The 14,861-nt window shown below is 28.6% G+C and overlaps 3 protein-coding genes and 1 long non-coding RNA gene across 9 annotated transcripts; 2 read left to right on the forward strand and 2 right to left on the reverse strand.

Moving 5' to 3' along the window:
• Window positions 1–4,922: 4,922 nt before the first annotated feature.
• Window positions 4,923–7,394, reverse strand: LOC149883828 (uncharacterized). Of its 6 annotated transcripts, none has more exons than XR_016455307.1 (4): window positions 7,210–7,394; window positions 6,790–7,146; window positions 5,120–6,495; window positions 4,923–5,018 (listed from the first exon to the last, which is right to left on the reverse strand). XR_016455307.1 is itself a non-coding variant. In XM_090096827.1 (4 exons), the coding sequence occupies exons 2-3, from the start codon at window positions 6,477–6,479 to the stop codon at window positions 5,164–5,166; spliced, it is 447 nt and encodes a 148-aa protein (XP_089952953.1). In that variant the 5' UTR covers window positions 6,480–6,495; window positions 6,790–6,915; the 3' UTR covers window positions 4,923–5,018; window positions 5,120–5,163. The 6 variants fall into 6 exon arrangements, 1 of the variants encoding a protein (XP_089952953.1); XR_016455305.1 differs by having other exon boundaries at window positions 6,790–6,910; window positions 7,253–7,388; XR_016455306.1 differs by having other exon boundaries at window positions 6,790–7,025; window positions 7,253–7,380.
• LOC145186206 (collagenase 3-like) lies at window positions 7,253–10,273 on the reverse strand. Its single transcript, XM_090096826.1, has 4 exons — window positions 10,128–10,273; window positions 9,673–10,025; window positions 8,052–8,350; window positions 7,253–7,962 (listed from the first exon to the last, which is right to left on the reverse strand). Exons 1-4 carry the CDS (start codon window positions 10,191–10,193, stop codon window positions 7,907–7,909), a joined length of 774 nt encoding a protein of 257 aa, XP_089952952.1. The 5' UTR covers window positions 10,194–10,273; the 3' UTR covers window positions 7,253–7,906.
• LOC149883829 (uncharacterized) lies at window positions 7,685–9,854 on the forward strand. Its single transcript, XR_016455310.1, has 2 exons — window positions 7,685–8,412; window positions 8,484–9,854. It is a non-coding gene; the product is annotated as an uncharacterized LOC149883829 (long non-coding RNA).
• A 492-nt stretch (window positions 10,274–10,765) lies between the features above and the next one.
• On the forward strand, window positions 10,766–14,857 carry LOC145186205 (2',3'-cyclic-nucleotide 3'-phosphodiesterase-like). Its single transcript, XM_090096825.1, has 3 exons — window positions 10,766–11,812; window positions 12,337–12,449; window positions 13,349–14,857. The coding sequence occupies exons 1-3, from the start codon at window positions 11,241–11,243 to the stop codon at window positions 14,206–14,208; spliced, it is 1,545 nt and encodes a 514-aa protein (XP_089952951.1). The 5' UTR covers window positions 10,766–11,240; the 3' UTR covers window positions 14,209–14,857.
• The last annotated feature ends 4 nt before the right edge of the window (window positions 14,858–14,861 follow it).

A 14,861-nucleotide genomic window follows, 5' to 3' on the forward strand; every position in this document is an offset into this window, starting at 1 on the left:
TCATGATAATTAATTAAAAATCACATTAAAATGGAGTTCTCAAAATTTATGTAGAGTGCTCTAATCTGAAGTTGAAATTACAAAGACGATAATGTTCACCATCTTGAGTAACGAATGTTTTGGTTTAAAAGTTATCTTTTAAAAGTATTAACAACCTGGGCCCAATCCTATAAAGCTAAAAAATGCATAATTTATGCAAAAAACAGGATTTTTCTTACGCAAAAAAATTTACTGTTAACTGCAATTTTTTAAACAAAATTAGGAAGAATTTGAGTAAATTACGCAAAATTCCTCACGCAAAAAAATCTGCTGCAAATTCTAAATTTTGCGTAATTACGCAAAATTTTAATTAAAAAATGATTGAGCAAAGTATTGCAAAGGTTAGTGATTTTTCCGTCAAACCACAGATAAACAAAAAGATTTATCGTCGAAAAACATAGTTACATAATTTTTTAAACTTTCAGTGAATATTAAGTGTTTCAAAAATATTTTTGACATTTTTCTAAAAGTAAACATTGGCTGAGAAGCATTGTTTAACTTTATTTAAAATATTTAAAAAGTATAAACATTTATCAAAATGGTAAGTTTACAATCAATCGTGAGCAAACTTACGATTGATTGCAATGTAAGACATGAAAGACCTAACAATAGGCCTACGTCACTCTACAAAACAAGGGGTTGAAAGCTTTAGTGTTCACAAAAATGAATGAAAAAATTTTTTATTACAAAACACTATAGCATTCAACCCCTTGTTTTATACAGTGACGGACCCCCATCCAAACACTGTGATTATGCAATTTTTATCTATGTGTAAACTTATAAAAAAAGGAGCAAATGAACAAAGGAAAAGTATTATGACATTTCCAACATCAGTGGAGAAGAGAGATTAACCATTCATTAAAAAGGTCAATGAGCAAATTAGTCATTGACCGAAGTTCGTTTGTCATCTTCATAAATGAAGTTTAGATTTAATCAATAAAAGTTAAACATTATATATCACTGAGTACACAGGAATTTTCATCTCTAGATTTAAGAAATCCAGATGTTTTTTGGCACACAAAGGTAAAAAAGGTATACACACACACACATACATGCACGCACGCACACATAAAACCTTTATTTTCATGCATATCTCTGAAACAATGAAATGAAATTTTTTTACACTACATTGATGAGAAAAATACTTTTCTCCAAGGTATTGTGTTTGTTTACCTTGTGTGCCAAAAAAAACTTAAAATTTCTCTTTTTTCGAAAAATTACCAATTTTACGGCAAATTTGAAAAATCTGTAAGTACGCATTTTTTTGCATTTTGCGTAATAAGCTTTATAAGTTGGTCCTGGGTTTGATCCACCATTGTCAGTTATTGAAAATTACAGCAATAGTTTACGGTGAAATAACCATAATTGCGTGCAAATAAAAATATTGATTTCACTGTTATATATGGTGAAATATTCTGTAATTACAGTAAAAAAAATTAAAGTACATATTCACGTAACTCATGATTACGCCATAATACTTTAGAGAAAGCTGATGTCCAATTTCAATAGAGCTCTTCATATTTTTGTGTTTTAAATACAACTCGCTAAAGTTAATGCAAAATTTAAAAATGTCTATGTATTTTTTTGGTTGAAATCATCGATAAAATTATCAAAAAAATCTTATTCAACTTGTTAACTTAAGTAACAGTATGACTTTTATCTTAATTAAAGAAAATCAAAACCGCTGACATCATCTCTTTCGACACTTATCGTAAGTTTTCAAAATTCAACAAAAATTTTGCGACAGGTAATTATTAGTTTTTTATGTGTTTGTATTTTATGTATGAACAACATGACCATGCACTTCCATTTGAATGCAAAGAATCAGCAATACATTGCTAATTTTATGAATACAGCAGATTTATTACGTCCACACTTAAGAATACTTTTTTTTAAGTAACTGTAATACAATTTAATATTTTATGAAGTTTTTTTTTTACAATAACTTAAAGAAACTGTTTTTATATTAGTCACAATCAAAATGATGGATTTAGGCTGGCAACTGGAGCTTCAGGCTTAGATGACGTACTTGAGGTCTAAAAACAGGTACATTGGCAGGAAATTGATGACCTTTGATAAATGTTAAGTCATAAAAATTTATTTCTTTCATTTTTTAAACATTTTGGAATGTTTCAAAATAAAAGAAATAAATTTTTACATTTCAAATCATTTGAATGACTCGCACATTTTTTTGTAGTAACTAATTTAGATTTAACTCAAAATAATCAGTTTTTAAATTACATTTCAATTAATCAATCAAAGGAGCCGATGGTTGGATGATTGGTAGATATTTATTTGAACAGTTTTGTTCAGTGAATCAAGTTTGGTGATAGTAGAACGGTGCAAGTTGTCCCAAAATAACTAAAATATTAAGGTTAATATATTTAATACTCATAAATATACTGTAATATATTGCAATTGTTTTATTAACTTAAAAGAAATGACTTTTTTTTAAATACAAAGTTAGATACAAAATTTGTCACATTCATTCTAAATTCTTTAAATGAGAAAAAAGATTTTTGCGCCTGAAGCTGGTGTCCTTTGGTGTCCTTTGGGTATTCTCCTAATAGAGAAATCTGGAAAATACCTGTCGCATAAAAAAAACAATGACAAGATTTTTCAAAAGTTGTTCGAAATTTGAAAAAAAATAAGTTCATCAAAGAATGTGTTCATCAAAGAATGTGTTCATCAAAGAATGTGTTCACCAAAGAATGTGTTCATTAAAAAATGTGCTCAAAATGTTGAGCATATGCCCTTACATGTAAAAGACAAAATAAAAATTGGAGTATTATTCTTTTTGCACTTTAATGTGCTGAATAAGAAATGCATTCGCCTATTATGGGCTGAACACTCTTTGTAAAAAAAGGGGAGGCATTCAGAGAGGGTAATGGATTTCAACAAGAGTTGAAAATGTTTCGCTACTAAAAACAATTGTACCTTCATCAAAAAAGCTTCTGAGCCCCGCACACACTTAAAACATCTTTCCACACATACTACAAGTGTTTTACAGAAAATACTTTCGAAGATTTATTAAAAAGAAAGGCTATAAAATGCGCAAGACTTACTTTGCAAAACGTAGAAAAAATGTAATATTATTTAAATAGATTTGGTTATATCTTTCAATTGGAGCGAGGAGCTTCAGGTACTGAACATTACCAGATTTATATTCGTACGCAACCAATTTTTTTTGAAGTTCTTCGTCGATTATTTATTGATAGACAGTGGAATATTCATTTGGAGCATGTAAGAAATAAGAATTCTGCTATGCTTTATTGCTGTAAAGAAGAAAGTCGTATATCTGCTCAATATTGGACTAATATTGAAGATAGTATTGTTCGCCCTAAAGTTAAAACTCTTGTTGCTATTAAACGTAAGATAGATCAAGGTACGTCTTTGAATGCTATTATGGATAATGAGGAACGCTTGTATTGCATTGCAAATCTTAAGATGCAACCAAGCACACCAAAAATTGTAGAGAACTACAACAGCAACAGCAAAAAATCAACTCATTTCAGTGTCTGCGGTAAAGCATAGCGGATTCATCAGAAGACTGGCTCCAATCCGTTTTCTATCATGAATGGCTGTGCAAGACATGCTTTGGCAGCGACATGTGCAGGCTGTTCCCGATTCGATGAAATAACACAAATACCTGACTTATTTTTACAGTAACAAAATCGCCTCTCATAGCAATATATAAAATGAATTTTTATTGATAAAAATCAAAACTTTTTTCTTTTTTGTGTTTTCAAACACTATTGAATTAAAAAACAAACTTTTCTATATAATTCAGATATGGGCATAATATGAAAGTTATATATACTAGCAAAAAGCAGCCCGTAATACTGGTTATGGTCGGTCTGTTACTTAACAGACGGACCATATTAACAGTGGCAGTTTTCCACAATTTAAAGTTACGAAACCTTAACTATACCCTTTTAGAAAAACGCCTTCAAATTGACAAAATTAAACCATCTGTAAAATTAAAATAAAAAGTATGCGGATGTAAAATAATTTACCAATTATTCAACATTATTTAAGTAATTTACAACTGACGTAAGTCACATCAGTGTAAGGCAGAACCATTTTCCTCGACATTACTAAGTTCAACACAATATGTTTTTGGTTACTAACACAAAATAATAACACTTTATCATGCTTTAAATTGACGAAAAAGTAAGGCTATATTCTTGTTATATTTTTTATAACATGAATTTTAATAAGATTAATATTAAGCAAACGTAAATTATACATGATTTATTGATTTTTTGGTATCCCCTTGATACATTTTTCTTTAAAACAGGAAAATGTCTTTAAAACGTTAAATGCACATAGCCAAATAAATTTATTAAAAATAACTGACCATTACTATTTATGGCACTAATCTGACCATTTTTATATATGTCCTCTTTGTTTCAATAGCTTTTAGTAAACGGTAACTTACTACCATTTGCTAAAAATTCCTTTTGTTACTCGAAATTTAATTCTCTTAAATATTTTGACACTAATAAAGGACCTCCCTTCCCCGTTTTTGCCTTAATGGTGGTTAGGAGAATAGTTATTTTTATTAAGAGTAGTCAAGTTTTTGATGAAGACCTTTTACCAGAATAATGAAATGTAAAACAATGATTTACGTGTATAAGAGTTTTTTCTTTTTAATATTTATAAGATTTAAACATATATAAGAATTTTTTCTTTCCTCAAAAGTGTTGCAAATCCAAACTAAGCTAATTAATTAGTTAAAAACCTTATAAAATTTAAGCAACTCGATATTTGAAAAATGCGCTAAACTACAATATTCACCACCCATTTAAAAAGATTCCCTAAATTACGTACAGCAAATTATTAGGCTTAAAATAGAGAAAATTAAAAAAAAATTGCACTAATTGCATACATTTATATCATTTTAACTGACCAAAATTTACAATAAAAGGTAATCAGGTTTCTTTTTATAAATCGTATAAATGCGTCAATCGTAAATCCTAAAGAAAAAAAAAAAAAATGGAATTATGATACTATAATTACAACAACAAAAAAAACAAACAAAAATAAAACACCACATAAAAACTGAAAATCGATTTACCTATTTATAGTAACCCATTTTGACATGGCAGTTAATATAAACATTTATCGAAAATGTAACAATAAAATCTGTTTCGAAGTACAAAAGGAAGGATTAACAATACTATAAAAAAAAAAAAAAAAAATCAAATTAAGATATAAATTGCATTTTTAGCATAATGTTGTCTTGGCTTTCAGTAAATAAATAAAAGCAGTAAGTTCCAATAATGAAACTACCTATTATTCATTTTTTACAATAGTCACCAACATGAAGGTGTCTATTGTTAAAAATGAATACCAACAAAACATCACAACAATAACACATAACAATAGAATATTTACATCCTTGATCCTAAAATCCAGTGAAGATAACAAAGCAAATTAAAATATGAAAGGCAAAATTAGAAAACCAATTTAAAGTTAACTATATTTATCTTTTTACTAAACATATAAATACATAAAAGTATATTTGTTTTTATGTTCAATATTAGTTATTCAATTACTTCAAATTTAGGACATGAAAACACCCTAGACTTAAAGATCAAGGTTGCATACTCTCATACACATTACGCTAAACATTAACAGACATTATGTGTTTTGAGAATAATTAAAAAAGGCTAGACAACACAACCTAGCTCCAAAGCAGTTACTCCACCTGGCACTAAATGCTGCCAAGTCACAACTCTGCTATAAGTACATCGCTTGGCTGGCAAGGTTATCAATCTTGCTCAACATAATGCCAAATCACACCACTTTGAAAACATGGAAACAGCATAATTTAAACATATATACAACTATAAACAAATATGGTTTTATATAACACATTTGATTAATAATCTTTTCAATTTGATGAAGAGTAGCTTGTTCAGCTATTAGAAGTGGGACTGAGTGGTGAATGAAATCTTCCATCATAAAAAAATTGTATGTATTCCAGAGATGTAAAGGATTGTCAGGTTCACAAAAGGTCAAAATAATTGAAAACAACTAATTTACTTTGGCGTACGTGTTAAAACCGCCTCAGAAGGAGTATTCTGCCATTCAGTGTCATCTAGCAACAATTCTTTTAAAACACATGCTTCACGAAACGTTTCAAGGACAATACCATTAACAGTACGCACATCCTCCCAAGATGTTGCTCCTTTTGCTTGCAAAAGTAACAGTTTAAGAAAAAACAATTCTCCAGTTGGATTAACTTTATACATTCTTACTATCACCTTATTACCACCCCTTTGTCTAACCTTCCATTTATAATGTTTATCATCAAATATAAAGTGATAAGGAATGTCTACATACGAATAGCAATGTGCTCTTTCATTTTCAGTATTTAACTTAAACCATGCCATTAGGTGCATATCACACTGAGCTGCACGATCTAAAGCCATTTGTTCTGCTCCTTCTCTAAAATAGGTTAAATATATTCCTTATATACATATTTAAAACACATTTTTAAAACAATTATATAACACATATTAACACATACACAAAGAGTAAAAAAACACTTTACATTATTATAAAAACATTATTATAAAAACACATTGATAAAACAACTATAAAGCACTTATTACCACATACAGATACATATCAAAAAAAGCATATATGCAAACAATAAACGTGTGGAAACAAAAATTTTAAAAATGATGCAAGAAAATTTAAAAAGATACAAAATATACATTTACAAACAATACTTTTTACCTTCTTTTTTTTCTTCGTAAGAATTGTAATCCTCATAACAAAATTTAACCTTTACATACAATAACATGTGACATGCCATGTCAGTCTTGGCACAAAAGTTTAATTAACTTTTCAAAATTTTCTAAAAAAGAACAAAAATAGTTAATAGCATTACAGAAATTTCAATATAGTAATAACCATTTTATGGAAATAGCATTAGTATAACTTTAAATAACATACATACCCCTATTTTCCTTCTAAAAAATAAGATAATAAAAACAAAACTGCAAAAAGAAAAACTAAAACAAAAAAAATATAAACGATTTAAAAAATTAAAATCCTTTCTACTTTATCTAATAAAAATTTAAATCCTTTCTACTTTATCTAATAAAAATTTAAATCCTTTCTACTTTATCTAATTAAAATTTAAATCCTTTCTACTTTATCTAATAAAAATGTAAATATAACTATTTTATATACTTACTTCAATTATAAGATGATCTTAGCGATTATTATTTATCTTCATATGATTCTTTATGTAATATATCTAAACTAATAATTAAATTCCAAAAGGAAGAAAGTTTTAACTCGCTTCATGGATCTTTCTCCAATGGCCGCGTGCATTTAAAGAACGCGTTCCTTCAAAGCCTAGTAACTAATGACGAAACGACGACATTAAACATTAAACATTAATTTTTGTAGGAATTATATTATGATACATGAAAGTTATATATGGGCATATGAAAGTTATATGTACATATCCTTTACAAAAAGAAATCGGTATTTAACTTATTGACAAAATGAAGGATGGGAATCCAGGTTTATGTAAAGTATACATGACGGTGAAAAAATCATTTAATTGTAAATAAATTTTAGTTAAAATGTTCGGGGGTTTACACTCAATCGTTTTACACTTAAACTCTTGCAACGATCAATGCTGGGTAATAGAAATAGCATTTGCCAACTAGGGATGGGTTTTTATTTTTGGTATATTAATATTGTACATCTCTGATCGCTCGGAAAATGCTTATTTCGCTTTTTTTGATTTGTAACATTTGAGCTAACAAAGTTATTATAACTGTAAAAAGAAAATTTTTTATCGCTTTCTCTTAAAGATAAAAGTTAAAAAAATAAAGTCTTATGAACCTGGTGGTTGAGTAACACTTGTTGGTGGGAATGTTGTTCCACCATTACCTATGCAAAAAAAAAGAAAAGATTTTGCAAAAAAGATCAACAATATTAAAATCAAAAAATCAACAGTTCTTAAAAAAGTTTATACTTACCACCGTACAATTCCTGTATACGTCTTATATCATCTTGATGGAGCACGAATGGATCTTGGTATCCTTGATAGTAAGGATACATAAGCGAGCCTTGAACAGAAGAATGATCCAGACCAAGAGCATGGCCAAATTCATGAGCTGCTACCCAAAGTAGATTTGTTCCACTTGATGTTTTGTCTGTGAAATGCTCGTCTTCATCAAAATGGGCGCGACCATCAGGAGGAAAAAAAGCATGTGCCAAAACACCACCAGGGCCGTCAAAATCATAAGCGCAGGTCGAGTGCTTCTTGTTCCCAAAACTAAAATGTGGCAACAATTAAATGTCCCTATTGGCTTTATTCTATACAATAATGATAAGCTTGTGCGGTAGAAATGTTTTTTTTTTAACAAAGGAAGATATGCTACGAACAACTGGTTAACTTTGCAGCGTAGTTGAGTGAACTAGTAGTGAATTGAAAAAAGTCCATACAAAAGCGCAGTAACATTTTAGTAATTTTAGAAACATTGCATAAAAATAACGAAAATCACCTAGGAACATCAATGCAAAAGGAAATAGCCGAACATAGGAATTTTCAAAGAATCTCTATTCTTTGTAATTGAAGTAAAGTAATTGAAGTTATATGTTTAGCTAAATTACATTATACATATATAATAAATTCTACTGAACAAGGTCTTCCCGAAAATAATAAAAAGGTATGGAAACATAAATTCAATCTACTTGATTCCTATCTTACTTGCCTCCATCCCTCATAGAAAAAAATTATGTAATTTTCAGACTCTTAATGACATCAACCTCGCAGCTGATTAGCATAGACAAAGGTGGTTTTTAAGATAAAGTCTTTAATTGTGAGATTCTAATGTATCTTACTGACAATAAAAATTGCAGCAATTATTTTACCTACGTTTGTAGGAAAAATCTACTTCAAAATTAGATTTTTATCTTTGTAACTTTCGCATTACGTAAAACTATAAAAGCTAATTTATTGTTTTATTGCTATATTTTGCACAAAAAGATACTTTTATTTTAAAAGAAACGTTTTTTAACTAACTCCTTGTGAATAGCATTCTCAAGATCCTATTTTTTACAAGTCAAATTTATTTCTAGGGTAGGACAAATCAGCATCTAAATTTGTTTAACATTTTATGTCTAAAATGTAGCTATGGTGTTACAAACATGTGTTTCATTTAATTTATTTTACTTAATGTGTTTATAATAATTTAAAACGAACTTTACTTAAATTACGGATCTAATGAGTTGTTTGCTAAACTTGTTACACTTACAAATAACTAACAAAACTTCCATTTTATAAGACTTTGTGAGTTTTGGTATTTAATCCAAAATCATTTAGCAATTAATAACGAATGAAGTTAACGTAAAAACAAAGTTTTTTCAAACAGTTTGAAAGTTTTATTTCTGGCAACAGAAAAAGTCACCTTGTTCTTAAATAGTTAAACAGCAAAAAAATAAATATTAAAAACAAGTCATGACAAGAAATGAGTTCTAATAAACAATTTAAAGAGAGAGAGAGAGAGAGAGAGAGAGAGAGAGAGAGGGGTGGGGGCGGATATCCTCTGCTCTATCAATTTTGAAAACCTTGACTTATAAAAGATATAAACTTACTCAATGACCATGTCTGTACTGCCTTGAGTTCGTGTAAAGGTTAATGGCGTCACTTTGGACCATTGATTAAATGCTTCTTGGATAATTCTTGCAGTTTCTCTTAAACCTAAGTCTGGAGTGTGATTGATTATTCTGTAGGTTAGGGCATTTTTCCCCCATTTACGGGAAGAGAAACCAAAAGGCAGATGATCAGGAACACCACAACGAGGAGTGGACATTAAATCTAAAGTTGGTTTATCAAGAACACCAGTTTCTGGTAAGTTTGCAAACTTTTGCATTTTGGTTATAGCCAAAGTTAGAGAACCGGTATTGCTATATCCTTCCTGCAAGTATCCATATTGCTTTAAAAATTCCTATATGAAAAAAGTTTTTTTTTAAAAAAAGTAATACACTACATGATAAGATTAGCAAATTCATTTTATAAAATTAATTGTAGTATAACTTTTCAAGTTTACCCTTGGTTTATCGATTGCAGCGCATAGTGTCAAAAATCCAACGAGGAGCAGGATTGATAATGCCATATTAAAAAAGAAAACCTTTTCTAAGAGACGCTTTAATTTCGATAGTCAAACTAAGTATAAGTCATTTTCTTACATGAACAAGTTTGTTTGTACAAGAGTAAAGCTAAACAAACCGAATGATTAAGGTGAGTAATCAGAGTTACTTGAAAGTTTCACAAAATATTTCCAAAGCCTTATGTTTGCTTTTTTTGGAAACAGCCTTTAAAGGTTGTTTACAAACAAAGTAAATGTGTTAGTATTAAGATAATGCTACCAACAACCTTTTGAACATTTATTAAACAAAACATGTAAAAGTACATCAGAACAATACTTTTAGTTATTTAATTAATTAGATATCATTCTAATATACACCCAAACAATTTTCGTTTTCCTCTCTCCTTCCCTCGCTTCTCTCCTAGGATTAGCCTTACTCTGTTCGGCATATCAAATCCCCCCTCCCCTTGTCAAGAAATGTGCACCCTTTATGCCCTGTCTCCACCTACAACTCCTATGCTGAAATACTCCCATTTCGTTCTAACAGCCCAAAAAGCTTTTTGCCGTATATAAACATACTCTGTAGGCGGAAAACAAGTACAAACCAAAACAAAACGGATTTTTGGATCCAGCATCCTACAATTGCGTAAATCCAAAGTATGACTCAGAAAAAAGATTAAAAACACACGAGTGTGTTTTTAATTTTTTTTAAAACATCGAGTTCGATGTTTTTTCCAAATTAAGATAATTATTTGCCTAAAATAGTCTTAAGTTAGTTTTACCATTAAACCGGCGTTTTAGCTCGCCAAACAGGACGAGATAGACGCTCTAGCCCACCGAAGACTAATAAGTATATTCATACTTGATGTCCATAATTAACATAGACCAGCAATATGCTGTGTTAAACAAGATGTAGATGCTATTCACATTTTAATGGCTATTTTAGTTGTAAACTGGAAAAGTGTTTTTAAAATGTTTCTTTGATTGTTTGACAATCAGACACTACAAAGCAATTAAATCCAAATGCAATTATAATCAGACACATCCAAAGGAAATTGTATCAGTCAGTCATAAATGAAAAGTAGGAAAGTAGCTGACTGCTGGCTTCGTAAAAATAATGAAAATGAATTTAGACCAATTTTGAGAAATGCCAACTATATCTGTGAAGATAATTGTTCACTTAATTTAAAATCCACAACTGTTTTAACTCAAGAAAAAAAAAACTATGATAAAGGCATACACATTCATTCTTTTCCTGTATTGAAAAGTAAAAACTACTTAGCTGGGAATAGTGGAGAAGCTTCAGTGCATGTTCAGACTCGTTCTGTTCAACGCCTGTTTAGTAATAACACCAGAAGTTGCATTACTGATACCCAAACCTGTTTTTCAAAAGATTTAGCAACAAATTCTAATAAATCTTTTGAGTTTCTAACATCATCAGATTTGCAAATCTCTGAAAAATTTCCTCATGTCAGTGTACAAAACGACACTTGGAGTGATCTAAAAGTTGTAGAGTTTTGCAAAAAATATAAAGTAATGTACATAATGAGAGGGCTACCAGGCTCAGGGAAATCTACACTAGCACAAAAAATTAGCAATTTGTTTCAAAAAAATGATGTTGAAATATGTTCAGCTGATGATTTTAGGTATATATATTTATACATACACAGGCACGTACACACAATATATAATTTTGTTAAATTAAACTAATATTTTTGGTAATTTGCAATATTTATGATAAAATATAACATGATATATATAGTGTTAGATATGATTCATGGTATGTCAAATATTATGTTTACATGTATTTTTTTTTTTTTTTTTTTTTTCTATAGAAAAGTTTTAGTAGTTTAAATTAAGGAAAATGATAATAAAAAAAAGTATAAAAACATTATGATCATTCATCTATTGTAAAATATAATATATAATTTGAAATATTTACATTATTACTTTATTTAACTATAATATTACTTTGGTTTCAATGATGCAATATGTAATATAATATCTATAAAACAAAATATTTATGTTTACTAAAATAATATATAATTTGATAACTATGGCTAGTAAAAATAAAAGTTCAATATAAAATCCACTTAAAATCTCTTTATCTAATGTATCTTTTCATTTTTTATTTTTTTGAAACTTTAACATCTGCATGTTTTTTGATTAGATTTAACAAGGATGGTGTATATATATTTGATGCTTCTAAACTTTATGAAACGCATAAGAAATGTCAAAGCAAGGCCAAACAATCTTGCGTAGCTGGAAAAACTGTTATTATTGGTAATCAAACTTTACTACTATTATTATATTTTTGTTTACTATTGTCATATTGTTTTCATCATATTATTATTGTTATTATATTATATACTACTATTATCATATTATTGTTTTTATCATCATGATCATCATCATGATTATCATTATCATCAGCAGCATCAGCATCATCAGCTTCAGCATTATTAAGTACCAACAAAATTGTCATTTTTTGTTTTATATTCTGTTTAACACAGAATGTTAAGCTGACTTATTTTCTATTCTATTTCTATTACTTACACAAAGGTTCCTGAATTAGAGAACAACCCTCTCTTATCTAAAAACATTTGTGAAAAATAAAAGAACTGAAAATAAAGCAACTTCATAAAAACATTAAATCTTACTTTAGGTTTTCATGACAGTTTATGTTTTCAAAAATTTAAAAGCCAGAGGAAAGCCTAACTGTTGATACTATCTACAGATATAGCAGATATGGATATCAGAAAGGCATCAGTATTGTTCACACATTTCCTCTTATGTAAAAAAATGCTAAATATATATAAATCTTAAAATTAGAATAAAGGTCAGTTTACTGCTAAGTTTTAGCAACTGATTTTTAATCAATAATAACAGCAACAAAAGTTACATCAGGGTTAAAGAAAGTAAGAGTCTAGGAAAATAAAAATAATTCATCAAAGTTTTATGTTTAAGTTATGAAGGAATTTAATATAATTAATTTTATACAATTTTTTAAATAACTTAGAAAATTGGAAAAGAAAATTACATTTGAATACTATTAACTTTTTATGAGTTATTCATTTCTTCTTTGAAGGATCTTTTTTTATTTATATAAAGCTAGAAAAGTGCAGAAAGGAAAATTTATTAGTTGACATTTTTTTTAACTGTTAACATATTTTCTGCTTTAGACAATACCAACTTGACAAGAAATGAATTCCAAGTTTATTTAACTATGGCAAAGCAACACTATTACCTGGTATTGTTTGTCCATGCATTTGAAACAAACACAGATGTTCTTTCTTCTCGAAATGTCCACAATGTTCCTAAACACAAAATTGATGCTATGAAATCAAACTTCAAAGTAGTTGCTCCATTGTTCTATTGCTGGGCTTTTCCAAAAATTGAAACAGATCGACTGAAAAATTTCATCAAACAAAATCTAGCTTCATTTGCATTACACTGTCAATTGTTTTCTACCTTTCTGCAGTGTTTAAGGATTAATCCACTTAATAATTTATATGATGTTTTCAGCATGAGTCATTTAGCCAGTTCATTTCCAGCTCATGTAACAACATTTTATACAAAAAATAAACAAGATCTTTGGAAGTATGCATTTTCAGAAAATGTGCATCAAAAATTAGGAAGTGTGAGCAAGTTGAACATAATTGGCTATTGCATAACTGAGAATGTCTTATTTGCTCGTGTTAATTTGACTGAAGAACAAAAAAATGTTTTTGGTGAAAATGATGCTTATAACAAGAATAATGAAAAAGTTATTATTTTTTCAAAGAATATATCTTCAGATATAGTCTTGCCTGACTTTAGCCAAGGTTGCACTGCTCATATAACATTGGGTGTGAAAAAAGGGGCATTGCCTGTGCAATCAAAACATGACCTCTGCATCATATTAGATGCAGAGCTCAATTCAAACCCACAAATTGAGTTGAAGTTAAAGTCTGGGTTGTTGAGATGTTATAAAGGTGGTATGTGGGTTGTCTATTTGAAAAGTTCACTTAATCTTGATGCCATGTTTGTTTCTGTTGTATAAAAAACTAAAAAAACAAACAAAGACATTTACATTACATGAAGTTGTTAGTAGTGCAATTTTAGTACATTAGAGATTTCTTGTACCACTCTAATATCTACATTGATTCAAGTATTTTAGGTCTGCTGTTTTGCAAGCTCCTGAAACAAAATCTTAAGATGAAGTTAAAAGAGCAATTGCATCATAACTTTTAATTATAACTTTTAATCATAGATTTTTAATTATTAAGAGAGTAATTCATTCTGCATGAATATGATCATTCTTTTATTAAGCTTTACAATAATCTACATTTTATGTTTTTTAAAATATGTTAGTGGTATGTGTAGTCTGGTATGCTGGTCCTTGATCTAAATTTATGACTTATTTAAGTTAAGTTCTTTAAATATTAATTCGTTCTAATGTTTAATCCAAAGAAAATTTTCTATATTCTTCTTTTATTTCATGGTATTTAAATTATATCAAAAGTATAGATATATCACCAAATATTAAATATTGATTGATGGTGTTCTGTTTATTCTGTTTGTTCTTATTTGTTGTTGATTATAATTTAACTATGTTATAATGTGGAATAAAATCCATTTACACTTGATGTTGTAAGCTTTTTTTCAATTGTGTATTATAAGTTTAGTTTAATTTTAAAGGTTTTCAAAAATCTT

The sequence above is a fragment of the Hydra viridissima genome, unplaced genomic scaffold (genome assembly GCF_058129835.1).
Source record: "Hydra viridissima isolate aposymbiotic clone 2 unplaced genomic scaffold, HvirCarnegie_v1 scaffold_9, whole genome shotgun sequence".
Taxonomy (NCBI): Eukaryota; Metazoa; Cnidaria; class Hydrozoa; order Anthoathecata; family Hydridae; genus Hydra; species Hydra viridissima.